This window comes from Elephas maximus, chromosome 18 (assembly GCF_024166365.1).
Source record: "Elephas maximus indicus isolate mEleMax1 chromosome 18, mEleMax1 primary haplotype, whole genome shotgun sequence".
NCBI lineage: Eukaryota > Metazoa > Chordata > Mammalia > Proboscidea > Elephantidae > Elephas > Elephas maximus.
Genome location: NC_064836.1, coordinates 67,774,107 through 67,801,051, shown reverse-complemented (window position 1 = coordinate 67,801,051; position 26,945 = coordinate 67,774,107). Strand labels below are relative to the sequence as shown.

General features: G+C 42.4%; 1 protein-coding gene across 4 annotated transcripts in view; it reads left to right on the top strand.

The window, feature by feature from the left end:
* The first annotated feature begins 9,656 nt into the window (after positions 1-9,656).
* Positions 9,657-26,945, top strand: part of RIOX2 (ribosomal oxygenase 2) — a 41,654-nt gene continuing 24,365 nt past the window's right edge. Inside the window, exons 1-2 of one of the 4 annotated variants that reach the window (XM_049857910.1) lie at positions 9,657-9,744; positions 22,187-22,656. In XM_049857910.1, the coding sequence (XP_049713867.1) occupies positions 22,225-22,656 (432 nt within the window). In that variant the 5' untranslated portion in view covers positions 9,657-9,744; positions 22,187-22,224. Of the gene's footprint in view, positions 9,745-9,889; positions 10,082-22,183; positions 22,657-26,945 lie in introns of those variants that run through there. The other 3 variants (XM_049857909.1, XM_049857911.1, XM_049857908.1) reach the window with 3 other exon arrangements.

Genomic DNA, 26,945 nt, shown 5'->3' with positions numbered 1-26,945 from the left:
AGAGATCTGAATGGTTTGGTGAGGACTGAGTGTGCAGCTTCAGTATCAACTAAAAATTCAGTAGGTTTTCCCTCCACATTCATTATAAGCAGAGGTTCAGGTGGAGGTCCTGCCCCCGGTCTGCCCTAGTCAGAGTCTTCCTCCAGAGTGAGGGCTGGCATTTGAGTTACTCATTGCTTGCTCTTTTTCATGGGACATTCTCTTTTCCAGTGGCCCTCTTCCTTACAATATGCACACTGGTTCCTTCCCAGTGGAGGCCAGGGTTGGGCCCCGCTAGAGCCCACAGGTCTTCTCCTTTCAGGGGGCTTAGCCTGTACTACCGCTTCTAATATGGCAACCTGGAACTTTCTATTTTTGTCTACCCTGTTGTTATAGGCCTTGGATGCCATCTCGGCTAGGTATCCAATACTCAGTTACTGCCCCATCTATCTTACGAAGTTTTTTCCCAATGTCCAGGGTACGTTGTTCTATAAAAATACTATTGACTGAGTGTTTGCTGGGTCCTCTGGATCCTGATTAGTGTATTGTCTAAAGACTCTATAAATTCTTTCGAGAAAAGCCAAAGGATCCTCATCTTTATGCTGTTTAATCTTGTGTACGTTATTCCAACTTAGGAGTTTAGGTACTCCATTTTAAGATCCACTAAGAAACAGTACGGATAACGGCTGTGCACATTGTACTCTGGTGTGTGATTGTGATCCCAGCAGGAGTCTCGAAGGGGGAAGATGTCATCAACTGCATCTCTGGTTAGCTGAGCATCATGTCGTCTCTGGGCTTCCTCTCAGACCCTGTCTAGGACCATCTCCCTCTCCTCCAGGGAGAGGAGGGTGCATAAGAGAGAGGTTGACAGTCTGCCCCTGTGGGATCAAAACAGTTAAAGATGGCAATAAACAGTTCATACACTTTTATCAGGTCCTCGCAATACCCGGGCGGGCCGGGGAGGGGGGGGAGGTGTAATTCTTCCAGTTTATCAGGTCCGCTGTACTAAAGAAAACATGAACCTGAACCAGGCCCCAGTCCGCTGCTGGGGTTTGGCCCTCCCTGTTGGCTCTGTCCTGGCTCAGCGGCACCCTGGGCCGTATTTGTCCCGTGATAGGGTGTTTCCCCCCTCGTGTATGGTGGTGACAGAGGAAGTTCTCCAGGACATTTGGATGTCCCTGCTTTCTGTTTGATTCTACACCCTCCTTCCCAGGCTCCAGGAAAGGACGGTCACGGAGAAGGGGGGCAGAAGCGCACTCCCTGCCCCTTTCTGCCAGCCTGCTCTTCCCTGCTCTGGCTTCCCACCGTGCCTGGCGCAGGTCCAGGAGGAGAGCCTTGCACGCTGCTGGGGGACAAGGCAGCAGCTGGGACAGGAATGGGAAAAGGAGAGTAAGGTAAAGGAGGCTGTGGCGGCCCCAGGGAGTTGAAAAGTTCTTCCATCACTAGCAGCGGCAGCAGTGCAATGGGCTTTTTCACTTCCTTTTGTATACAGATTTTGCAAGCCTTCTGAGATTCCTTATCATTATATAATGACATGAAGGCTTCCACATAATGTTCTTCATCCCACTTACCATTTCTTGTGCAATATAAATCTAGCTGAAGCATGGTGTTGTGGTCCAGTGATCTGTTCACTGGCCACGTTTCTTGGTCCCCTAGACAATACTGGGGCCAAGCAGTATTGTATAAGAAAATTAATTTCTTCTTTTTCATATGATCATAGCTGCATTTATCCCAATTCTTTAAAATACACCCTAATGGTCTAACGGTGAACACTCTGGAATGCTTTTAGAATTACTCATGTTCTTAGACTAGACACTAGGAGGAAGACAGTCAAAGAACACTGGTGCCAGATACACTCAGACAGAAGAACATTGCCTTAATCCAGAGGGGCGCCCACCAGAAGGACACCCCCTCAACCCAGAGAGGCACCCACCAGATGGCAGAGGTCTAGTCCAATCTACCACGGACCACCTTAGGGGCCTGTCGGGATTCGAATCTACCAGAAATAGCACTTATTTTATTTATTTATTTTTTAATTACTGCAGATTTCTTCCCTTGCTTTCCAGAGCCGTCATTGGGTTTGGAGTGCTTTCTGCCCAGAGTGCTAAGAGGGGAAGAGGAGCCCAGATGGAACAAGTGGTTCCGTTGCCGGCTAGCGAGGTCTTCATCAGGTCCAGACCAGAGTGCCCTGAACACACAGTGGAGCTTCTGGCTCCCTCACCAAAATATGTTATCGGACCCCGAGGTCTCACTCAGCACGACACTGAGATACAAGTCGTGTGAAAGCGAAAGAAGAAAAACTTTATTTGGTTGGCCACTCAAAGGAGAACACCGGACTTGCGTCACCAAGATGGCTCCTCCATTGGGAGGCACAGGGGCTTATATATGGGGAAGAAACAGAATAGGGGTGGACTCTTCAGGGTGTGATGAGGGAATGTCCAGGGGTGTGGTCCATGAGGATTGGTGGATGGCTTCTGTAAGGATGCTTATGTCTTGTGTAGAGGCTGTCACGCTGGGGCCCTGATGGAGGCAAAATGGTGGCTCAGCTCCACCCAGCCGCCATCCGGCGGCTGCCGGTCTCAAGATCCCACCCTGTTGGCAGCAGAGAATGAATGGGAGTGAATAGGGAGAGGATCGGCAAAAGTTTCTATAAATGATACAGACTTTTACTCTCTTGGCTTGTTGACGTCCTCTGTGCAGCAGGCATGCAGGGCCAGCTTCATGGAGGTGCAACAAGTGTATTCGGCCTCACACTTGGAATTTAATGTTCTGCAGTCACTGTCTTGAAATTCATAGTATTTCACCTTTGAATTCGTGTTTCGTAAGTGAAATCCGATGGGACGATGGAGCATGTACCAGGACTTCGCATGTGCAGTTCTGCCTCCTGCCACCTTTCCTGGCTAAGTTGTTTCACCAGTGTTTATGCACCTATTTTCTTTTTTTTTTTTTTTATAAGTAGCATTAGTGTATGATTTTCTTTTTCAGGGTTATTTTGCTTTTCTATATTCAGAAGCAGTTTACTTCAGGGTTTTTTTTCTCTTTCTTGAAAGTTAAAAAAAAAATTGTGAGTAGATCCATCAGTTGTTGACTACTACCGCCTTGGAGATCAATGACTTGGTCAGTATTAGGTCATTATGATAAATTTAAAAAGGAAAATCAGTAGACTAATATACCATGAACATGGTGGGCTCTTTTACCCATGTATATGTGTTTTGTTAGTCACCTAGGAAATATTTTCAGGAGGAATTTGTTTACCTTGTAATAAAGCAACCCAAAGGCTATGAACATAAAGTACCTCTGCTGGACAGTATCTTATGTTTACAAGAATCATGTACAAGTTTATTTCATGATTACGTGTCAAGTAACAAAACATCTCTGTGAGGAAAAGAGCCATCGACAAAATCCTAATGCATGTCCTCACCTGCGAGGGCTGGGCTTTAAGGAAGGGAAGTCTGCAGTATCGTTTAATAAAGAAGTCATGCAGCCCAGCACTGACTTCCCTACAGGCACAGGCTCTAGAAGAAATTAGACTGTAAGCAAGAAGAGAAATGGGGAATTTTAACCTAATTCAATTCTGTAAACATTGAGTAACTACTCTAGGCAACTCTCTGTTTTAGTTCTGTGAATTGAAGAAACCACATTTCCTGCCCCCCAAGGAGTCTAAAACATAGTTATATAAACATGTAAAATATAATTCAGAACAGAAATGGTATTCGTTTTTCAATAAATGTATTAGGTTCCCTGAGGTGGACCATGGCTATAGTCTTGAAAGTGCCTCTACCTGGGTTGGAAGTTACTAAAACCCTAAAGCTATTCCGTATGTCGATTTGAAGGTCTCTTGCTTATATGTTTTATCAATGAAGTGAAACATACATATGTAAAAGGCCAATTGTATTTAATTCACTCCCCCTTTTTTTTTTTATGAAGTCATGTTCAAGGTGCTGCAACAGATTTAACAATAATGAGTCTCAGATGAATAGCTGTAAACAGTTTTAAGACTCTCACTTATTGTATCTCACCTAAGGCTCAAAACAACTCTATGAGTTAGTCAAAATTAACCACTTTCTACAGATGCAGAAATAGAGGTTCAAAGAGAGGACTGAAAGGTAGCTTGAATTTTGATTTAAATTCTGATTTTGCTATCCAATGAACTGTGGAATGTTGAGCAAGTTATTTAACCTAAAGATTATTGGTTCGAACCTACATGCCAAGGAAGAAAGGCAGGGCAATCTACTTCCTTAAAGATTAAAGAAGAAAACCTTGCGGAATACTTCTGTTCTGTAACAGATGAGGTCGCCATAAGTAGAATTGACTCGATGACACTCAACAACAACACATATATTAAGCAAAGTCATAAGTGAGAAGGAAATAATCTTTTCAGACCAAAATGATAAAAATACAAAGGGGTGTCATTTACATAGAAAACAAAGTGTGTGGTTCCTGGAGTTGTGTAATTGTGCCATGGTTAAAGTGCTCGGCTGCTAACCAAAAGGTTGGCTGTTTGAACCCACCAGCTTTGAACCCACCAGCCTCTCCTTGGGAGAAAGATGTGGCAGTCTGCTTCCATAAAGATTACAGCCTTGGAAATTCGATAGGGCAGTTCCACCCTCTCCTAAAGGATCACTATAAGTTGGAATTGACTTGATGGCAACGAGTTTTTTAATAAAATAAAGAAGTTTTATTTAAAATAAAAATTCCTGACACAAACATTAGTCATTTTTCAATATTTGCAATGTTTACAGAATGAGTGATTCCAATCAGACTGGTTTTTCTCCTAATACCCTGTGGACATTGGTACACAGACCCTCAGGCTTACAGAATTTTAGAACCAACAGGGACATCACAGAACATCTGCTCCAATCTCAAGGAGGAAACTGAGCAACAGCATGGAGAGGGAGTTGCCCAAGTTCATACACTTGGTCATTCCAGAGCCAGGCCCAATGACCTTAAACAGTCCATTCACACACTACGATTCTTAAATTCACTGTACCCAGCATCATTCCAATTAAAGGGTAGGTAGAAAAGGGATGCACTGTTGCAGCCCAGCTGCCAGGCTGGGAGCCACAATGAGGTGCTTAAATCCCAGGGCTGCAGGAGAGGGGCCTAGGAGATAACAGAAAAAGAAGACAAACTTGGCTCTTCTCAAAATTTTCCCAAGACAAGGTATGGAGGAAATTCTCTCCTCCTCCTGTCTTTTTGGCATCTTGTTCTCAGGACCCACAGGAGGGTCACTGGCCTATTGATTCAGAAATTTGGGGGGCTTCTGCAGCCTCTTCTGCAGGCAGATCTGGGGAGCTGAGCCACCCATAACATTGTTTTCATGCGAAAGTGAACTGTAGAAACAAAATCACTGACTTTAACGAATTTTTGGAATAAGCAAGTTGTGTACTGGCTTGTAGTCTGCTTCATGGCCTCTAGGAGAACTTTAAAATTCAATGAACTAGAAATAAAAGAAAAAAAAAGTACCAGAGACAGTACATTCAGAATGCGATAGATTCTTGAAGCTCCCTAGGGAAGATAACAGACTATTCCCTGCTCCCTTCACCTTCTTCAAATGCCCTCTCCTCTTCTTTACAGACATGCCAGGCACTGTATTAAGGTCTGAAGATGGAATGATCATGACATTTTTTTGCTTACCATGCTAAGAAATCTGGGTCACAATGAAAGCATCAGAAAGAATTGTTGAAAAACAAATTAATATTTCAGCAGGCAAACTTTTGTACAGATATATGATTTTCCCCAATAAAGCTGACTTCAGTGTGTACTTTTGTTCTGTTGGACATCCTAGGGACTATTCTATATGCTGGAAATGGTCTTTTGTGGTGACTTTGACTTTGGAACTTGTCTTTACGGCAGACACAAAGTACTGTTTTTGCATCCCTATCCAAATTTCAATGGCATTTTTTAATGAGATGGAGAAACAAATCATCAGCTTCATATGCAAAGAGAAAAGGACCTGGATAAGTAAAGTGTTACTGAAGAAGAACAAAGTGGAAGGCCTCACACTACCTGATTTAAGAACCTATTATACCACCACAGTAGTTAAAACAGCCTGGTACCAGTACAACGACAGATACATAGAGCAATGGAACAAAGCTGAGTGAGAATCCAGACATAAAATTCATCTACCTATGAGCAGCTGATATTTGACAAAGGCCTAAAGTCTGTTAATTAGGGAAAAGACAGTCTCTTTAACAAATAGTGCTGGCATAACTGGATATCCATCTGCAAAAAAATGAAACAAGACCCATACCTCACACCATGCATAAAAACTAACTCAAAATGGATCAAAGACCTAAATATAAAACCTAAAATAATAAAGATCATAGAAGAAAAAACAGGGACAATGTTAGGAGACCTAATACATGGCTTAAACAGAATACAAACCATTACTAACAATATACAAACACCAGAAGAGAATCTAGATAACTGGGAGCTCCTAAAAATCAAACACTTATGCCCATCCAAAGACTTCACCAAAATAGTAAAAAGGCAACCTGCAGACTTGGTAAAAATTTTTGGCTACAACAAATCCGATCAGCATCTAATTTCTAAAATCTACAAGATACTGAATAACCTCAACAACAAAAAGACAAAAAACACCAATTAAAAAATGGGCAAAGGATCTGAACAGGCACTTCACCAAAGAAGACATTCAGGAGGCTCACAGATACATGTGGAAATGCTCATGATCATTAGCCATTAGAAAAATACAAATCAAAACTAAAACGAGATACCATCTCACCCCAACAAAGCTAGCATTAATCCAAAAAACACAAAATAATAAATGTTGGAGAGGCTGTGGAGAGACTGGAACACTTATACACTGCTGGTGGGAATGTAAAATGGTATAACCACTTTGGAAATTGTTTTGACACTTTCTTAAAAAGCAAGAAATAGAAGTACCATATGATCCAGCAATCCCACTCCTTGGAATATATCCTAGAGAAATAAGAGCCGTCACATGAATAGCTGTATGCACACCCATGTTCATTGCAGCACTGTTCACAATAGCAAAAACATGGAAACAACCTGGGTACCCGTCAATGGATGAATGGATAAACAAATTATGGTATAGTCACACAATACGACAATACTACGCAACAATAAAGAACACTGACGAATCCATGAAACATCTCATAACATGGATGAATCTGGAAGGCGTTACGCTGAGTGAAATTAGTCAGTTGCAAAAGGGCAAATATTGTATGAGACCACTGTTATAAGAACTCAAGAAAATGTTTAGACACAGAAGAAAACACTCTTTGATGGTTACAAAGGTGGGGAGGGAGGGAGAAAGGAATTTACTAACTAGATAGTAGACAAGAATTAGGTGGAGGGAAGAACAACACACAATACAGAGGAAAGTCAGCAAAACTGGACTAAACCAAATCTAAGAAGTCTAATGAACACAACCAAACACTTTGAGGGACAGAGTAGCAGGGGCAGGGGTCTGGGGACCATGGTTTCAGGGGACATCTAGGTCAACTGGCATAACGAAGTTTATTAAGAAAATGTTCTGCATCCCAGTTTGGTGAGTGGCATCTGGGATTTTAAAAGCTAGCAAGCTGCCATCTAAGATGCATCAGTTGGTCTCAACCCACCTGGAGCAATGGAGAATGAAGAATACCAAAGACACGGGGAAAATATGAGCCCAAGAGACAGAAAGGACCGCATAAACCAGAGACTCCATCAACCTGAAACCAGAAGAAATAGATGGTGTCCAGCTAACACCAATGACCGCCCTGACAGGGAACACAACAGAGAATCCCTGATGGAGCAGGAGAAATGTGGGGTGCAGAACTCAAATTCTAGTAAAAAGACCAGATTTAATGGTCTGACTGAGACTGGAGGGATCCCAGAAGACATGGCTCCCAGACTGTCAGCCCAAAATTAAAACCATTCCCGAAGCCAACTCTTCAGACAAAGATTAGACTGGACTAATTTTTTTTTTTTATAAGACATTAAATGATGCTTGAGACAAGTGTGTTTCTGAGCTCAAGTAGATACATGATATTAAATGGGCAGCTCCTGCCCAGAGGTGAGATGAGAAGGCAGAAAGGGACAGGAGTGGGTTGAATGAACATGGGAAATACAGGGTGGAAAGGAGGAGTGTGCTGTAACATTACAGGGAGAGTGACTACGGCCACATAACAATCAGTGTATGAATTTTGGTATGAGAAGCTAACTTAACTATAAACTACCACTTAAAGCACAATTTTAAAAAATGGTGCTTTTGTATGTAACGGTAACGTGTGAGAATTTACCATTTTTTTGAACCCCTGTAATATCAATACTGCTTTTATTCATTTTTGTTGTTGTTGTTCTATATTACCTTGAATATATGTTTTGAAGTCAAAATAAAGGAGAAAACTACATTATCAATATCAGGTCAACTAGATTTAGATGTTTTTGTAGTTATATCTGAAAGGGCTAAATTTGGTGTGAACCCCGAGCTTTCCTTCCTGGAATGTGACAGAAAGCTGAGAGTTCTAGAACACAACACTGTGAAGGACCGACAGGGCCTTATTGACCGGCGTGGCTCCGAACCTTGTTTCCGCCGTTTCCCAGCTGTGTGATCCTGAGCATGTAAGTAAACTCTTCTGATGGAGCTTTCCTAACTGTAAAATGGAGGTAATTACTCAACGTGATGGTGGGATGGAGAGGAGGCTATGAACACCTAGCATGGTACCTGACAGTAAGAACTCAATTCAAAGTTTGCTATTTTCTGGACAAGCATAAGACAATGGTGTACTGTGTTCCCATTTGCTTATACTTCACGAGACTGTCAGAAACAGCCACTGGTCTCAGTCATCTTGACAATGAAATAAGGGCTTCCTTTGGGTTCTCCTTGGCTGTCTACATAGCAAAGAAGGCACAAGTCAGAGTAGAGGTGTGCCATTGATCCCCTACCCACTCAGCCCCCCACCCAAACGTTCCAGGAGAGCTTGTCAACCAAAATTACTCTGAATAATTGCTTTTGTTCTTTGTGACTACAGCCATAGTCATAAAGAACATCCACTACATTTTAAACTGGGGCTAATTATTTCTTCTGGAGCAACACAGTATAAAGTATGGTTGAGTTGGTACAAAGCAACACATCGAAGCCATGTTGTCTGTTAGACGCCATGGGGTCGATTTTCTACTCACAGTCCTCATGTGACAGAGTAGAACTGTCCCATAGGGTTTACTAAGCTGTAGTCTTTGCAGTTCTACTCTGTCCTATAGGGTCGCTATGAGTCGGAATCGACTCGATGGTACTGGGTAGTCTTTACAGAAGCCAATTGCCAGGTTCTCCTGGGGAGCTGATGGGTGGGTTCGAATCACCAACCTTTGTAAGTAGACTAGTGCTTAACCGTTGGGACACAGCGAACCCATAAGGTGATGGATGAACCTGGGCGACCGGTTCCCTAATCTCGACAACTCACGCTCCTACTCGGGCCTCAGTTTCCCCATTCATAAAAAGAACAGGGTTGTACCAGAACACTTTCCAAAACCAAGAGCCTCATCCCGCTCCGCACCAACTCAAAAAAACCACATGCCACTTATTTCTTCCAACATGGAGGCAAGAACATCCGGGCGCTGCAAGCGCAGCCACGCCCCGGCCTCGGAGCAACTACCAGTGGGCGGCAGGTTAGCGGCCAGGGGGCGGGCGTGGGAGCAGGAGCAGGAGCCCGGCGTCCGCGAGCGTGCTCACGCCGCGCCCGCCCCCAGCCGCCGCCACCGCCCTGTCGCCTCGCGGCCGCGCGCAACAGGCCGTGCCGGGTAAGTGGGGCAGACCGGCGGGCCACCCTGTGGCCGCTGGCTCGGGTCTTGCGGATCGGGCGGGCACGCGCGCGTTGGGGTCGGGTGGGCGGTGGGGGGACCCCGGTGACCCGGCGTGGCTAGCTCCGCAGAGTCGGGGCCGGGAGCGTCCGTGCGGGCCGGGCCGGCGGAGGTTCGGGACCGGGGCTGCGCGCCCTGCCAGTGCACCTCCCAGGGGGCAGTCTGGACACGCCCTGTCTGGCGCAGCCCGGACCTCGGGGTCGGGTCTCTGATGGCCTGGGCATGGAGAGGAGCCCACGTGGTCTCAGCGGGGACTGAGCGCACGGAAAGTTCGGAGGTTTGGCGGGGGGGTGGCGCCGCCCTCGGCCGGCACTGGGGGCCTGTCAGTGGGAGCGCTGGCGCCACGTGTGCTGCGCCTCCCGCGTGTCAGGAGGGGCCTGGGGGCGGTGCTCTGCAGCTGGGAAACCTGAAGTTCAAGGGCAGGAACGCGGCGTCTGATTCCTCCCATCCGGATTTTAAAATTACAGTCTACGTTTCTGATTTATTCGTTTATCTACCCATATTTCTAGGACAGCCGCCTGACAGTTGGGTTGTTAAGCATGTCAGTAAGACCAGGTTGTGCATTGTGTTTTGAGAAAGTGTGGGTCTGGCCCAGAGTCAGATGGTTTGATTCCGCCATCTCCTAGCTGGAAAGCAGGTGCAAGGTGTTTTACTTTACCGGGCTCATAGCTGGGCAGACCGCCTGATTGACTCAGCTGCTTCCAGCACCACGTGGATGGTTTCTGTCTCCCGCGGCCTCAAACTTTCTAACCGCATGGTCACTGAAATACATTAATTTTAATTCTAAAATTAGAATTCATTTTCTAAAATAAAACTGAGTCATAGCTTCAGTCTAAACAGAACGGCTTCTCCCTCACTGAATTGGTAGAAATTTCTGTGGGTGGCAAAGAAATGTTTTAGATCAGCCCGGGCAAACTTGTTGCGGGCGCTGTATAATAATGTCTGTCAGTGTGTGTGTATGCTCTAATAACCGCCGATGTCTAAGGTAACTTTTAGCTTCAGTGCTGCTTTTGGATACCTAAGTGATAGCTGCCATAAGAAGAATAATCCCCACTGAAAGAACCATCTGTTTTTTCCCCCTATTTCTCTTTTGTGAAAGGACTTTGAGACTCTTCCATAAAGTTGTATACAAAGAATCAAAAGTGAAAAAAAATCTTCTAGCAAGTATTTAAAAAAAAAATTATTGTGATTTAAGTGAAAGTTTACAGATCAAGTCATTCTCTCATACAAAAATTTATATACACCTTGCCATATATTTCTAATTGGTCTCCGCATAATGAAAAAGCCCACTCCTTCCCTCCGCTCTTTCTTTTCATGTTCATTCCACCAGCTTCGAACCCCCTCTACCCTCTCATCTCCCCTCCAGGCAGGAGATGCTAACATAGTCTCAAGTGTCTACTTGATCCAAGAAGCTCATTCTTCACCAGCATCTTTTTCTATCCCATTGTCCAGTCCAATCCCTGTCTGAAGAGTTGGCTTCGGGAATGGTTCCTGTCTTGAGCTAACAGAAGGTCTGGGGTCCATGACCCCCAGGGTCCTTCTAGTCTCAATCAGACCATTAAGTCTGGTCTTTTTATGAGAATTTGGGGTCTGCATCCCACTGCTCTTCTGCTCCCTCAGGGGTTCTCTGTTGTATTCCCTGTCAGGGCAGTCATTGGTTGTAGCTGGGCACCATCTAGTTCTTCTGGTCTCAGGCTGATGTAGTCTCGGCTTATGTGGCCCTTTCTGTCTCTTGGGCTCGTGTCCTTGGTGTTCTTTTCAATTCTCCTTTGCCCCAGGTGGGTTGAGACCAGTTGATGCATCTTAGATGGCCTCCTGCGAGTGTTTAAGACCCCAGTGGGATGCAGAATGTTTTCTTAATAGATTTTATTATGCCAGTTGACTTAGATGTCCTCTGAAACCATGGTCCCCAAACCCCTGTCCCTGCTGCTACGCTGGCCTTCGAAGCATTCAGTTTGTTCAGGAAACTTCTTTGCTTTTGGTTTAGTCCAATTGTGCTGACCTCGCTTGTGTGTTGTCTTTCCCTTCACCTAAAGTAGTTCTTATCTACTATGTAATTAGTGAATACCCCTCTCCCACCCTCCCTCCCTCCCCAGCCATCCCTCCCTTCCCCCTCTCGTAACCATCAAAGAATATTTTCTTCTCTGTTTAAACTATTTCTTGAGTTCTTATAATAGTGGTCTTATACAATATTTGTCCTTTTGCAACTAATTTCACTCAGCATAATGCCTTCCAGATTCCTCCATGAAATGTTTCACAGATTCATCACTGTTCGTTATTGATGCATAGTATTCCACTGTGTGGATATACCATAATTTATCCATTCATCCATTGATGGGCACCTTGGTTGCTTCCATCTTTTTGCTATTGTAAACACTGCTGTAGTGAACATGGGTGTGCATATATCTGTTCATGTAAAGGCTCTTATTTCTCTAGGATGTATTCCAAGGAGTGGGATTGCTGGATCATATGGTACTTCTGTTTCTAGCTTTTTAAGAAAGTGTCAAAACAATTTCCAAAGTGGCTGTACCATTTTACATTCCCACCAGCAGCGTATAAGTGTTCCAGTCTCTCCATAACCTCTCCAACATTTATTATTTTGTGTTTTTTGGATTAATGCTAGCTTTGTTGGGGTGAGATGGTATCTCATTGTAGTTTTGATTTGCATTTCTCTAATGGCTAATGATCATGAGCGTTTCCACATGTATCTGTGAGCCTCCTGAATGTCTTCTTTGGTGAAGTGCCTGTTCAGATCCTTTGCCCATTTTTTAATTGGGTTATTTGTCTTTTTGTAGTTGAGTTTTTGCAGTATCATGTAGATTTTAGAGATCAGACACTGATTGGAAGTGTCATAGCTAAAAACTGTCTCTCAGCCTCTATGTAATCGTTTTACACTTTTGGTGAAGTCTTTGGATGAGCATAGATGTTTGATTTTTAGGAGCTCCCAGTTATCTAGTTTTTCTTCTGCATTGTTAGTAATGTTTTGTATACTGTTTATGTCATGTATTAGGGCTCCTAGCGTTGTCCCTGTTTTTTCTTCCGTGATCTTTATCATTTTAGATTTTATATTTAGGCCTTTCATCCATTTTGAGTTAGTTTTTGTGCTTGGATTGAGGTATGGGTCTTGTTTCATTTTTTTGCAGATGGATATCCAGTTATGCCAGCACTATTTGTTAAAAAGACTGTCTTTTCCCCATTTAACTGATTTGGGGCCTTTCTCAAATATCAGCTGCTCGTATGTGGATGGATTTATGTCTAGATTCTCAATTCTGTTCCATTGGTCTGTGTATCTGTTGTTTTACCAGTACCAGGCTGTTTTGACTGCTGTGGCAGTATATTAGGTGCTAAAATCAGGTAGAGTGAGGCTTCCCACTTTCTTCTTCTTTTTCAATACTGCTTTACTCATTGGGGGCCTCTATCCCTTCCATATGAAGTTGGTGATTTGTTTCTCCCTCTCATCAAAAAATGTCGTTGGAATTTCATTAAATCTGTAGATCGCATTTGGTAGAATAGACATATTTACAATGTTAAGTCTTCCTATCCATGAGTAAGGTATTTTTTTCCACTTATGTAGGTGTCTTTTGGTTTCTTGCAGAAGTGTTTTGTAGTTTTCTTTGTATAAGTCTTTTACATCTCTGGTAAGATTTATTCCTAAGTATTTTATCTTCTTGGGGGCTACTGTAAATGGTATTGATTTAGTGGTATCCTCTTCAATGTTCTCTTTGTTGGTGTAGAGGAATCCAACTGATTTTTGTATGTTTATCTTGTATCCTGATACTCTGCTGAACTCTTCTATTAGTTTCAGTCGTTTTCTTGAGGATTCCCTAGGGTTTTCTGTGTATAAGATCATGTCATCTGCAAATAGAGATACTTCTTCCTTGCCAATCTGGATGTCCTTTATTTTTTTATCTTGCCTAATTGCTCTGGCTAGGACCTCCAGCACAATGTTGAAATAAGAGTGGTGATAAAGGGCATCCTTGTCTGGTTCCTGATCTCAAGGGGCATGCTTTCAGGCTCTCTCCATTTAGGATGATGTTGGCTGTTGGCTTTGTATAAATGCCGTTTATTTTGTTGAGGAATTTTCCTTCTATTCCTATTTTGCTGAGAGTTTTTATCGTGAATGGGTGTTAAACTTTGTCAAATGCCTTTTCTGTATCAATTGATAAAATCATGTGATTCTTGTCTTTTGTTTTATTTATATGATGGATTACATTGTTTTTCTAATGTTGAACCATCCCTGCATACCTGGTATGAATCCCACTTGGTCATGGTGAATTTTTTTTTGGGGGGGTATGTTGCTGAATTCTATTGGCTGGAATTTTGTTGAGGATTTTTGCACCTACATTCATGAGGGATATATGTCTATAATTTGCTTTTTTTGTGGTATCTTTATCTGCTTTTGGTATCAGGGATATGCTGGCTTCATAGAATGAGTTTGGGAGTAATCCGTCCTTTCCTATGCTCTGAAATACCCTCAGTAGTCATGGTGTTAACTCTTCTCTGAAAGTTTGGTAGAACTCTGTAGTAAAGCTGTCTGGGCCAGGGGCTTTTTTGGGGGGGGAGTTTTTTGATTACCTTTTCAATCTCTTCTTTTGTTATGGGTTTGTTTAGTTGTTCTACCTCTCTTTGGGTTAGTTTAGGTGGGTAGTATGTTTCTAGAAAATCATCCATTTCTTCTAGGTTTTCAAATTTGTTAGAGCACAGTTTTTCATAGTAACCTGATTTGAATCTTTTAATTTCAGTTGGGTCTGTTAGCAAGCATTTTTTGAGGACCACTTCTGTGTGTGCTCAGTTCCAGGCTCTGGATGTACAAGTGAGCTGCCCCTTCCCTCAAGAAGCTGTTTTATGACTGTTTAAAAATTTTTTTATTGTTGTACTTTAGATGAAGGTTTACAGAACAAACTAGTTTCTCATTAAACAGTAAATACACATACTGTTTTGTTCACATTGTTTACCAACCCCATGGCATGTCAACATGCTACCTTCTCAACCTTTGCTTCCCAATTACCAGCTTTCCTTTCCCTTCCTGCCTTCTAGTCCTTGTCCCTGGGTTGGTGTGCCCCTTTAGTCTTGTTTTGTTTTTGGGCCTGTCTAATCTTTGGCTGAAGGGGGAACCTCAGTAGTGACTTCATTACTGAGCTAAAAGAGTGTCCGGGGGCCATTCTCTTGGGGCTTTTTCCAGTCTCTGTCAGGCCAGTAAGTATGGTCTCTTTTTGGGAGTTAGAATTTTGTTCTGCGTTTTTTTCCAGCTCTGTCCAGGACCCTGTATTGTGATCCCTGTGAGAGCAGTCAGTGGTGGTAGCTGGGTGCACCATCTAGTTGTGCTGGACTCAGCCTGGTGGAGGCTGTGGTAGTCGTGGTCAGTTAGTCCTTTGGCCTAATCTTTCCCTTGTGTCTTTGGTTTTCTTCATTATCCCTTGCTCCTGTTGGGGTGAGGCCAGTGGAGTATTTTAGATGGCTGCTTGCAAGCTTTTAAGGCCCTAGACACTACTCACCAAAGTAGAATGCAGAACATTTTCTTTATAAACTGTGTTATGCCAGTTGAGCTAAATGTTCCCTTAGAGCATGGTGCCCAAAGCCCTCAGCCCAGTAATTCAGTCCCTCAGGGAGTTTGGATGTGTCTGTGGAGCTTCCATGATCTTGCCTTAGACAAGTTGTGGTGGCTTCCCCAGTATTGTATGCTGTCTTAGCCTTCACCAAAGGGTGAGTACTTTAGTGCTTTTTCCATCCCTACCCCTCCCCTCACTTGGAACCATCACAGATTGTTTCTTTTTGTGTAAACCTTTTCTTGAGTTTTTGTAGTGGTGGTCTCATATAATATTTGTCCTTTTGTGATTGACTTATTTGACTCAGCATAATGCCCTCCACATTCATCTATGCTGTGAGGTGCTTCACAGATTCATCATTGTTCTTTTACCATTTTGTAGTACTCTGTTGTGTGTATGTCCCATAGTTTGTTTATCCATTCATCTGTTGATTGGCACTTAAGTTGTTTCCATCTTTTTGCTGTTGTGAACAATGCCGCAGTGAACATGGGTGTACATATGTCTATTCATATGGTGGCTCTTATTTCTCTAGGGTATATTCCTAGGAGTGGGATTGCTGGATCATATGGTATTTCTATTTCTAGCTTTCTAAGGAAGTGCCATATTGTTTTCCAGAATGGTGGTACCATTTTGCATTCCCACCAGCAGTGTATGTAAGTTCCAGTCTTCCCGCAGCCTCTCCAACATTTGTTATTTTCTTTTTTTTTTTATTTGTACCAGTAATGCCAGGGTGAGATGGTACCTGATTGTGGTAGTGATCATGAGCATCTCCTCATGTGTCTGTTAGCTGCTTGAAAGTCTTCTTTAGTGAAGTGTCTGTCCATTTTCTTTGCCCATTTTTTAATTGGATTATTTGTTTTTTTGTTGTAGGGGTGTTGGATTTTCCTGTAGATTTTAGAGATTAGATCTTTGTCAGATTTATAGTAGCCAAAATTTTTCCCCAGTCTGTAGATTCTCTTTTTATATTTTGGTGAAGTCTTTTGATGAAGATAAGTGTTTAATTTTTAGAAGATCCCAGTTATCTAGCTTGCCTTGTGGAGTTTATGTGTTGTGAGTTATGGTTTGTATCCAGTTAATGCTGCGTATTAGGGCCTCTAGCATTGATCCTATTTTTTCTTTTATGATCTTTATAGTTTTTGGTTTTATATTTAGGACTTTGATCCATTTTGAATTAGTTTTTGTGTATGGCGTGAGGTTCATTTTTTTGCAAATGGACATCCAGTTTGCTAGCACCATTGTTAAAAAGACTGTCTTTTCCCCATTTCATGGACTTTTGGCCCTTGTGGAAGATCAGGTGACCATAGATGGATGGATTTACATCTGGGCTCTCAATTCTCTTCCATTGATCAATGTATCTGTCATTGTGCCAGTACCAGGCTGTTTTGACTACTGTAGCTGTATAGTAGGTTCTGAGGTCAGGTAGTAGGAGTCCTCCCACTTTGTTCTTCAATAATGCTTTATTTATCCAGGGTCTCTTCGTGTATAATGATTAGTTTTTCCCTCTCTTTAAAAATGCCTTTGGTGTTTGGTTCAGGATTGCATAGAATCTGTAGATTGATTTGGGTAGAATTGACATTTTCACAGTGTTGAGTCTACCTATCCATGGGCATTGTTTTATGACTTCTTGTTTTTTTGTTGTTGACTATTACTGTGGAAAAGGAGGTTACCAAAACCAAAAACTAAACCCATTGCCATCGAATTGATTCCAACTCATAGCGACCCTATAGGACAGAGTACAGCTGCCCCACAGGGCTTGCAAGGAGCGGCTGGTGGATTCAAACTGCTGACCTTTGGTTAGCAGCCCATAGCTCTTAACCACTGGGCCACCAGGGCTCCAAAAAGAGGTTACCAAAAAAAGAAAAAAACCAAACTTGTTGCCATTGAGTGTATTCCGACTCGTAGTGACCCTATAGGACAGAGTAGAACTGCCCCGTAGGGTTTCCAAGGAGTGGCTGATGGATTCAAACTGCTGACTTTTTGGTTAGCAGCTGAGCTCTCAACCACTGCACCACTAGTGCTTAAGAAGGGGGTTAGGGCACCTTAAAAACATAAAGGCTCTATTTATATTTGTTGGCTATAGTAAGGGCATCAATATTGATTTTCTTATAGAGTTTTAATATTTCAACATTGTTTAGGCTATTTGGTGTTTATTTTTATCTATGAGGTAATTTGGAACTCTGAAGTAGTTTGGAAATTATGAACTGTGAATCTTTTCTTTTGACATAATCTTTTAACATTTTGATGTTTCCAACTCAGACTGGAAACAATTGCTTTAAAAAACTTGCTTTTTTCCCCCCTGTAGCTTTTCTATTTGGGTGGTCTGTGAGATTAATTACAGACAGGCTTGCGTTGGCTGTACTATTTTAGACAAAGCATTCTCTTGTTTTAATTACTGTGTTTCTTGGAATCTAAGACACTTTTTCAATATTTTCCATTTCTGAAAATGTGGAGCATCTTACAAATTTTGTGTGTTTAACGTGGTAATATATGTCATCTCTTCTCCCCTCCACCTTCCAAAAGCTGTTAAAAGAATGATTGTCTTGCAATCTGGGGAGTCTGAGAATGAGAGAAATAGTGTATTTGCCCACTAACCTTTTAGCTAGATTCCTATTAACTGAGCCTCAAATAATTTCGTTATGAACATAGAGAAACGTTAAATGTTGTAATTTTTGGCAGTGGGATTTATATTCTAACAAAAGCATTATGCAGTATTGGGGTTTATGTTGCCAGTGATTGTAGTTACAGAAAATTATTTAAATGACTTCATTTTTGGCTTGAGTGTTTTTGTGGCACTTTGTTTGGACAGATTTTCTGTTGGATGTGCTTATACTGTATTCAAATACTGTGCTTAAAGAAAACAAGCCTTTCGCTCGTGTCTTTCTCCTGCTCACATCTTTTAAATAAATTTTAAACTCATCAGTTGTGAGGGCAAGAGATGCTTGGCTCAATATAAAATTACTTTTTCTTTGTAGGACACCTTTTGTGATTAATATAAACCTTCTAAGGCAATCTAAATTTTAGTTTTGAAAATTAAATATGCGTGGTATGTCAAGTATCTCCAAAATCACCCCTGGATTCAATGATTTGCTAGAAGGACTCACAGGACTCAGCCTATTATTGTACTCAGGACCAATTTATTACAGTTTATGGATACCAAGCACAGTCACAAAGGGAAAAGAAAAGGTGCATGGGGCTAAGTTCTGGGGAGACCAGGCACAAGTTGCTGAGGGACCTTTCCCAATGGAGTTACTCAAAACCAAAAAAACAACAACAAAAAAAACCCAAACCTATTGCCATGGAGTCAATTCCAGCTCGTAGTGACCCTACAGGACAGAGTAGAGCTGCCCTATTAGGGTTTCCAAGGCTGTAAATCTTGTACGGAAGCAGACTGCCACATCTTTCTCCCATGGAGTAGCTAGTGGTTTCAAACCACCAACCTTTTGATTAGCGGCTGAGCGCTTAACTGTGCCACCAGGGCTCCTCCGGGGCTACTCCGAAAAAAAAAGCCAAACCTGTTGCCGTCAGTCAATTCTGACTCATAGCGACCCTATAGAATGGAGTAGAATTGCTCCGTAGAGTTTTCAAGGAGTGCCTGGTAGATTCGAACTGCCAGCCTTTTGGTTAGCAGCCGTAGCTCTTAACTACTACACCACCAGGGTTTCCCTGGAGTTACACAGGATGCACTTAAGTCCCCCCAACAAATACTTGTCACAACAGTTGTGAAATGGTGTCAGGTGGGGAAGCCCATGAGAGACTCAGTGCGGAGGAGTTTTAGGGGCTGATCACATAGGCAGTCTCTGCCTTGCACTTAGAAAAATTCTAAACTCCCAGAAGGGAAGCAGGTGTTTAGCATAAAATATATTGATTGTAGAACTAGTTTAGGCGTGATGAGCCACTCTTCTTGTTGTTATTGTTAGGTTGCTATTGAGTCAGTTCTGGCTCATAGCAACCCTGTGTAAAACAGAACGAAACACTGAACAGTCCTGAGCCATCCTGACAATCCTTGGTATGCTTGAGCCCATTGTTACGCCACTGTATCAGCCCATCTTGTTGAGGGTCTTGCTCTTTTTCGCTGACCCTTTACCAAGTGTAATGTCCTTTTCCAGGGACTGGTCCCTCTTCATAACATGTCCAAAGTACGTGAGAGGAATTATCACCATCCTCGCTTCTAAGGAGCGTTCTGGCTGTACTTCTTCCAAGACAGATTTGTTTGTTCTTCTGGCAGTCCATAGTACATTCAGTATTCTTCGCCAGCACCATAATTCAAAGGCAGCAGTTCTTCTCTGGTCTTCCTTATTTATTGTTCAGCATATGAGGCAATTGAAAATACCCTGGCTTGGGTCAGGCACAACTTGGTCCTCAAAGTGACATCTCTTCTTTTCAACACTTTAAAAAGGTCTTTTCCAGCAGACTAGCCCAATGCAGTAGGTCATTTGATTTCTTGACTGCTGCTTCGATAGGTGTTGATTGGAGATCCAAGTAAAATGAAATCCTTGGCAACTTTAATATTTTCGGTTTACCATGATGTCGTTTATTGGTCTAGTTATGAGGATTTTTGTTTTCTTTATGTTGAGCCACTCTAATGGTTCAGCTAACGGTGGTGTGGGCTCTCCTGAAATCTAAATCCTCAGATGCCAGCCAAGGACCAACCTTTTAAGCAAGCCTGTCATTAATTTTTCAAATGCTAGCAAAGCTTTGTCTCACTGAAGCCAGGATTCTTTCCTTGAGAATTCAAGCTGGTCTGTTAAACTTAAAAGGAATAGGAAACAATTTCAGAAAATGTATGTCTCATCGGTACAATTTCATATCCTAAAACACTAAAGTTTATTTTTTTCTAAGCTTAAGCCATTACCCCCCCAATGTAGGCTTTTAGTATCAATTTGCATTAGTTTTCTACCCGTGGTCCTGTGTTTCCTACCAAAAGCACTCGATCCTTTGAAAGAACCAAGCTATTTGTGGTTACAAAATTAAGAAGCTAAAATGAGACCATTAGTTTTATGTTTTGACATTTCCTCTTCCTAATTTGTTCAGTTTATATTTGGATTGTAAATGTTCATTTATAAATTAGTTGTTGCCATGTGTGACACTTGACTCTAGGAAACACAGCTTACGCTTCTAGGCCAGACCTTGAATGTTGTTTCTTCTCAGTCCACAATGTAGCTGAAAATACTGCTTGGCAAACCAGTAGAAAACAGTATTTTTCTAATTCTGGTAGCTAAACAAAAATAGGAAACCATAACATTTATAAATAATCACTGGTTTTTGAGAAACTTTGTTTTTTAGAAGCACCATGGTTGTTAGCCTTTTTTGTGTCAGGGATTTAACTTTAAGAATCTGGTGAAAGCGACGGGGCTCCCTTTCCAGAAAACAAACAAACGTGTACTTTAGAATAGCATTTGGCAGTTTCAGGAGATTGATACGATTTGAATTACAGTCCTTGAACCCCAGATGAAGGACACTTGCATTATAAACAAAAATAAGGTGTGGTTTGGGGGCAGTTCTGCAAGGGCCTTGGCAAAGTTTGGGAGTGGAGATTGTTGCTGCTCAAATATGTCTGTGGACCCGCAGCAGCATCTTCACCTGGGAGCCTGTGACAAATGCAGACTCTAACTTTAGCAAGATACCCAGGTGATGGGAGTGGGCATTTAAAGCTGGAGAACCACTCTTAGAGCCTGATGATGGCAGTATTTTATTGTATCTTATTTTAATTCAAAAGGTATAGCTTTTTAAACAATTGGTATATCACTGTCTTTAACCTTCACTTTTCAGCCCTGAATTAGGGTTGTGTGTGTGTGTATGTGTTATAGGGGTCTCATAAAGTGACAGTTTTCGAGAATAAACAGATTTGCAAGTGAGGAGGTTCAGGTGGTCATGGAAGACTGAGGAGCGGGCAGCTCCTTGCTCTCCAGCCACCAGGTGACACCACTGGCCCCGGACAGGTTGTGTCCTTTCCTGAACAGGTGGTGAAACGGGGAGTGAGTGAGAAGCACGTGGCAATGGGCAGCTGTTTGTAGTTCATGAGTCAGGTGTTTGTAACTCAGGTACATCTAATTAGATATGGGACCCGATGCCGATTGCAGCCAAATTCAAGATTTTTGACTTTGTTGTGTCAATGGTCACAGACTAAACCTGTGATTAGGAGCTGTCGAGAAAGCTGAGCGGTTTAATTAGGGATGATTATACCACCTCACAAACAATGGATTCCATGATATTCGTGCTTGTGTATAAGAAAAACAGGTTTTCCTTTAGATGAGTATGTTATCCGAGTGGCGTCTGAGGCTGAGTTATGTCTTGGAAGAAATGACATTGGTTTAAGGCTGTAGGAAACGTGATTAGTTGCTATCAAATTGGCTCTGGTTCATGGCAACGCTACGTGGAACATACATGAAACATTTCCTGGTCCTGCACCACTGTCATGATCGTCAGCCTGTGTGAGCCAATTGTTGCGGCCAGTGCATAGTGGCTTCCAGCACTCTATCAGACATCCTGTTGTGATCCACAGGGCTCTCATTTGCTGATTTTTGGAAGTAGATCACTGGGTCTTTCTGCCTAGTCTGTCTTAGCCTGGAAGCTCTGCTGAAACCTGTGCATCATGGGTGACCCTGCTGGTGTTCGAAGTACCAGTGGGATCGGTTCCAGCATCACAGCAACGTGCACACTACCACAGAATGGCAAACTAACAGATAGGTGGTAACTGTAGGAAATATAATTGACTTTCAGAGAGTTTTCAGGTTGAAGGTGCAGCAGTCATGCAAGCTGTGTTTGTACGATCTCCTGATACTGACATTTTCACTCCTAGTAGACCTAACTGCATGTATGTTTTATATTTTCAGTAGGTTTGCATTTCCTCACTGTTTGTCTTGAAGACTGAGTGATGCCAAAGAAAGCAAAGCCTGCAAGGAATGGGAAGGAGGCGGGGCCTGTTCCCTGTAAGCAGGCGAAGGTGGAGGTGGCTGCTGTGCCTTCTACCTTGAACTTTGACAGCCCCAGTAATCTCTTTGAAAGTTTAATCTCGCCCATCAAGACAGAGACTTTTTTCAAGGAATTCTGGGAGCAGAAGCCCCTTCTTATTCAGAGAGATGACCCTGCACTGGCCACATATTACCAGTCTCTGTTCAGGTTGACGGAGCTGAAGAGTCTGTGCAGCCGGGGTTTGTACTATGGAAGAGACATAAATGTCTGCCGGTGTGTCAACGGGAAGAAGAAGGTTTTAAATAAAGATGGCAAAGTGTATTTTCTTCAGCTGAGAAAAGATTTTGATCAGAAAAGGGCCACAATTCAGTTTCACCAACCTCAGAGATTTAAGGTAATAGATTCTCCCACTGTAGAATCCTCATATATATATACATATAAGTACTAATAATATTTGGCTACAGATCAGCTCAAGGATGAATGGTATGATGCTGATTTGCCTCCTGCCAGTTTGAGAAGAGATAGCACCTGTTTGGTCTTTAAATGCATTCCAACTTAAGAGATTTCCATGTATTTTTTGGCTAAACTCTTAGAGCCTCCTTCTGAGGGTAGTCATGGTTGGGTATCATTGCTTAACCAAGCTGCAAAAACTAAATTATGTTGCAAGCTTATAAAGCTTATTAAAGTAACATTATACCTTCAGGCCCACGTTCTATGACCTGGTTTCTGTCTTGGTCTGTGGCAGGCATTTGTGTTTGCTCTGTCCTGTCCCTGTAATTTAAGGCATGATAGCATCAAGGTGATGCTTTTCTTCTTGCAGTTGCCTGCGTCTACCCTGAGTAGAGGCTTGGCAGCCCTGGCTGGATGACATACCAGGTGATGTTCAAGGAAGACTTCACCCTCCCTAAGGGCAGCGCGTGTAGTGGTGAGGGGTGGCGTCCTGAAACTGCACCTGGGGAGGCAGTCAGAGGTGGAGGTTAGCTTTGATGTGAGAGTCGGGAGGACTGGCTAATTCTTTATTTATTCTGCATCAGTGATTGACGTTTGGGAAATACCTTTGCTTCTCTGTGTTCAATTTCTGTGTTTAAAAAATGGAAACTTAAGCTGAGCTAACCTGCTCTCTCTCAGGTTTGAGAGCTTTGTATGACAGATGGCTTAGAAGAGTTGAAGGCCTGTTTTCTAGATAAAATTTTATCCCATTCAGAAACCCCCTTCTGTGACCTATGGCTGAAGCAGAACAGCAGCATGGCAGAAGGAGAGGGGTTTATGAGCCTCCATACTGAGGGGAATGGGTTCTGGCTGTGTCGATGGTTTCTGGGGCTTTGTTACCAATTTTAGCTAATGTTTCCCTGGACTGAACTCCAGAGTTTGGATGTTCGATCCCGTTAGACCTCATCTGGTAAATGTTATTCCCTTTCTTGTCTAAAGAATCCTGAACCTATTGGTACCCTGGAGGAGGTTTAAGTTTTGATGGATTGTGTAGGACAAGTCCTGATTCTAGATATTCCATCTCAAGCAATCATAAGAAGTTGAAATGTCCCTGAATGCCAACCTTGTAGCTCTAGCGCCAAAAAGGAAGTTACATATCATTTGTCAGACAAAATCATGATATGAATTTAGAAAACCTGGACACCATGGGTAAAGTGCTTCTCAGCTAGCTTTGACTCTTTGCCTGACTAGAAGTTGTACATTTAAAAAGAATAGTTTTTAGAAACCTAAGAACTATGAACATAAATCCATTCAGTGAGTTAATTACATGAAATTTGATGACAAGCCAGCAGAAAGTTAGCATTTGGCCTACGGGTGGTGTTCTCTGTGGGTGTCATTTCTGTACTTAAAACTATCTTCCCCAGGGCCTTTCTCTGCTCCACTACTTAACCCCGGCACATCCCTCCTCTGGGATTTCAGGTAGCCTAAAACATACTTCTTTTGATCTGTCGACTCAGCTCCTCATCTGGGTTTATTAAAGCCGGAAGAATGAGCTTTCTAGGCCAAAACCTGCCCCCAGGCTAGACGAGAATACACCCTGTTTTTCTCTCCTCACCACCGGCACTTGAGGGACCCATAAGCTATAGGTGCTCACCCTGATACGCGAGAAGCTGAGTTCTAAATATTAAGAGGAGCTTTAGGGTTGCGTGTGTTTGTGAGTGGGCATATTAACATCAGGATAAAAAAAGTCCAGGGGGCAGTTCATCACTGGCCATGTTGAGAGACTGTTAGAGGGGAAAGGTAGCCCTTGGTGTGTTGGCCTTTGAATGTGTACACAGCTTATTATTCTAGTGAGTCTGGAAATGAGTAAGGAGGTAACCAGAGTCATAGAAATTGTTCCCCCACCCACTTTGGTTAATCCCCACATCAAAGGTTCAGTTTTGGGGAAATATAACATTTATTTGCATTTTACATGGCATACTAGAATTTACTAGAATTTACCAAATATTTTCATATATGTTAACTTTGAACCTCCTAAAGACATTTGAAATAGGTAGGGCAGGCATTGCAGTACCCATTTTATATATGAAAAAACTGGAGTTTATGGACATGCTGACTTTCCCATGGTTATTAAGCTGGTAAAGGGCTTCTGACTCTAAATTTAAGGCGTTTTCCTACCACCCTTTTAAAGATGGTGCTTGAAATGTGGTTTCGATTTTGTGTGTGTGTGTGTGGCCTGCTTGCTGTTTTGTTTTTGTCTTTCTTTAGGCATATACAAGCAGTCCCTGGATTACGAACATGTTCAGTTCCTAAGTCTGTCTTTAAGTTGAATTTGTACTTAAGTCCGAACAGTTAGGTATGGTTTGTATCTAATGTCAGTTAGTCACATGTTTGTCTTAGTATATAGTGCAGCTTTCTATGCATAAAAAAAATTAAAGAAACACTTTCAGATACACTAAAACATCTTTAACATAATAATACAGTAGTAATAATAATAATAGTGTTTTGATGGTCACGAAGTATCGCCTGGCTGTTATTGTGAACCATTGTATGTACCTCGAATTTTTAATATAATAGGCTTTACGGGGATTGGTTCGTAACTACAGGTGGTACGCAAGTCAGGTGTTCCTACCCTGGGGACTGCCTGTACGTGGTTTTCTGGCCTTAGCCATGGCATTCAGGTTTGATTCTGTGGGGTAGGTCAGGTGAGAGAGGAAGTTTTACCGAGCCAGTATAGTGGCTGCTACCTTTTTTATTGTTCTAAGATCCTCCTCTTTGATGTCTTTGGACATAGTTGAGAGTCATGAGGTAAAGGTGAGAGCTTTCAGGACCTTTGTGCCTAAGTCAATGTTGGTGAGGCAATAACACTTGTATATTGTTTTGCAGTTTAAGCAGGATTTGAGATAAGTAGTTTCATGCAGTTCCCCTCAGGAATGGGGTAGGAGTGGTAATGTCTTCACTTTACAAATAAAGAAGCTGAAATCATGTAGCATCTGACTACAACTTGGACCGAGGTGGTTTGACTCCAAATCTCTTTCTTTTAGGCCTCACAGATTCAGAAGCTAAAGGTCCAGGAGGAAAGGAAAGCCTGTATAATTGATAGGGTTTTTGGAACCTTTAAGAAGAAAAGAGACATTCTCATTGGTTAAGACCCAAGTACTTAAGCTGGGAATCATAAAGGGACCCATGTGGTGCTAAAAGACCTCTCAGGCCGTCAGAGAGAGAGAAAAAACCCAGTTTTCTAGTGGTTCCAGTTGCTGTTTAAATGTATTTATAACATGCAGAGTCAGGCCTTGTTAGCCCTTCCCTGGTATAAATTAGACTCCTTGGGAACTGTGCTAAGTGTTTGGAGCTATTCAGATGCTATTAAATTATTCTCCTTGTGTTAAGTAGAATCCAGAGATGTATAAATAGGGTAGCCCAGTGGTATATATAAAGAAGTCTCCCAAGGCTTTTTTCATAGTGACCCAATTTCTTCCCATTTGGCATTTTTAATACTACAGATCCGTTTCAGTCTGGTGCAATGATTGACTCCTAACCTGAGGCCATTGGTTTATTCAGGAAATATTTTAAATATATTTCATCATCTCCTATGTGCCAGGCACCGTTTGAAACGTTGGGCTCTTCAGGATGCGTCGTAGGTGACTTGTCTTTAAGACAGTGTTTTAGAGAGACAATATAGAGTTAAGGAAATGGGCTCTGGAGCCAGGCTGTCTGGATTCAAATCCTGTCTTCATCATTTAATAGCTGTGTGATTTTGGTCTCAGCCTCCTTGTCTTTAAACTCAGGTAATGACAGTACAATCTGTGAGACAGGGTTGTTGTGAGGATTGTATAAGTGATAAGTATAAACCATTGCCTGGCACATAACCAAAAAAAAAAAAAAAAAACCCCATTGCTGTCGAGTCAGTTCTGACTCATAGTGACTCTGTACGACAGAGTAGAACTGCCACATAGAGTTTCCAAGGAGCGCCTGGTGGATTTGAACTGCTGACCTTTTGGTTAGCAGCTGTAGCACTTAACCACTATGCCACCCGGGTTGGGGCCTGGCACATAGGGAGTGCTAATATCTACATGGCCTAATTGTTACCTCGCTTCTTCTCATCTGCCTTGGGAAATAAGGTTTCTTTCTCACTTGCAGGAATGTATGGCTCATCTCTAGGCCTCTCAATCTGACTTCTGCACTGAAGAGTTGATTAATGGATGGAGGCAGGAACATTACTTGACCTGTTCCTCCTTTTCTTTCTATACCTTC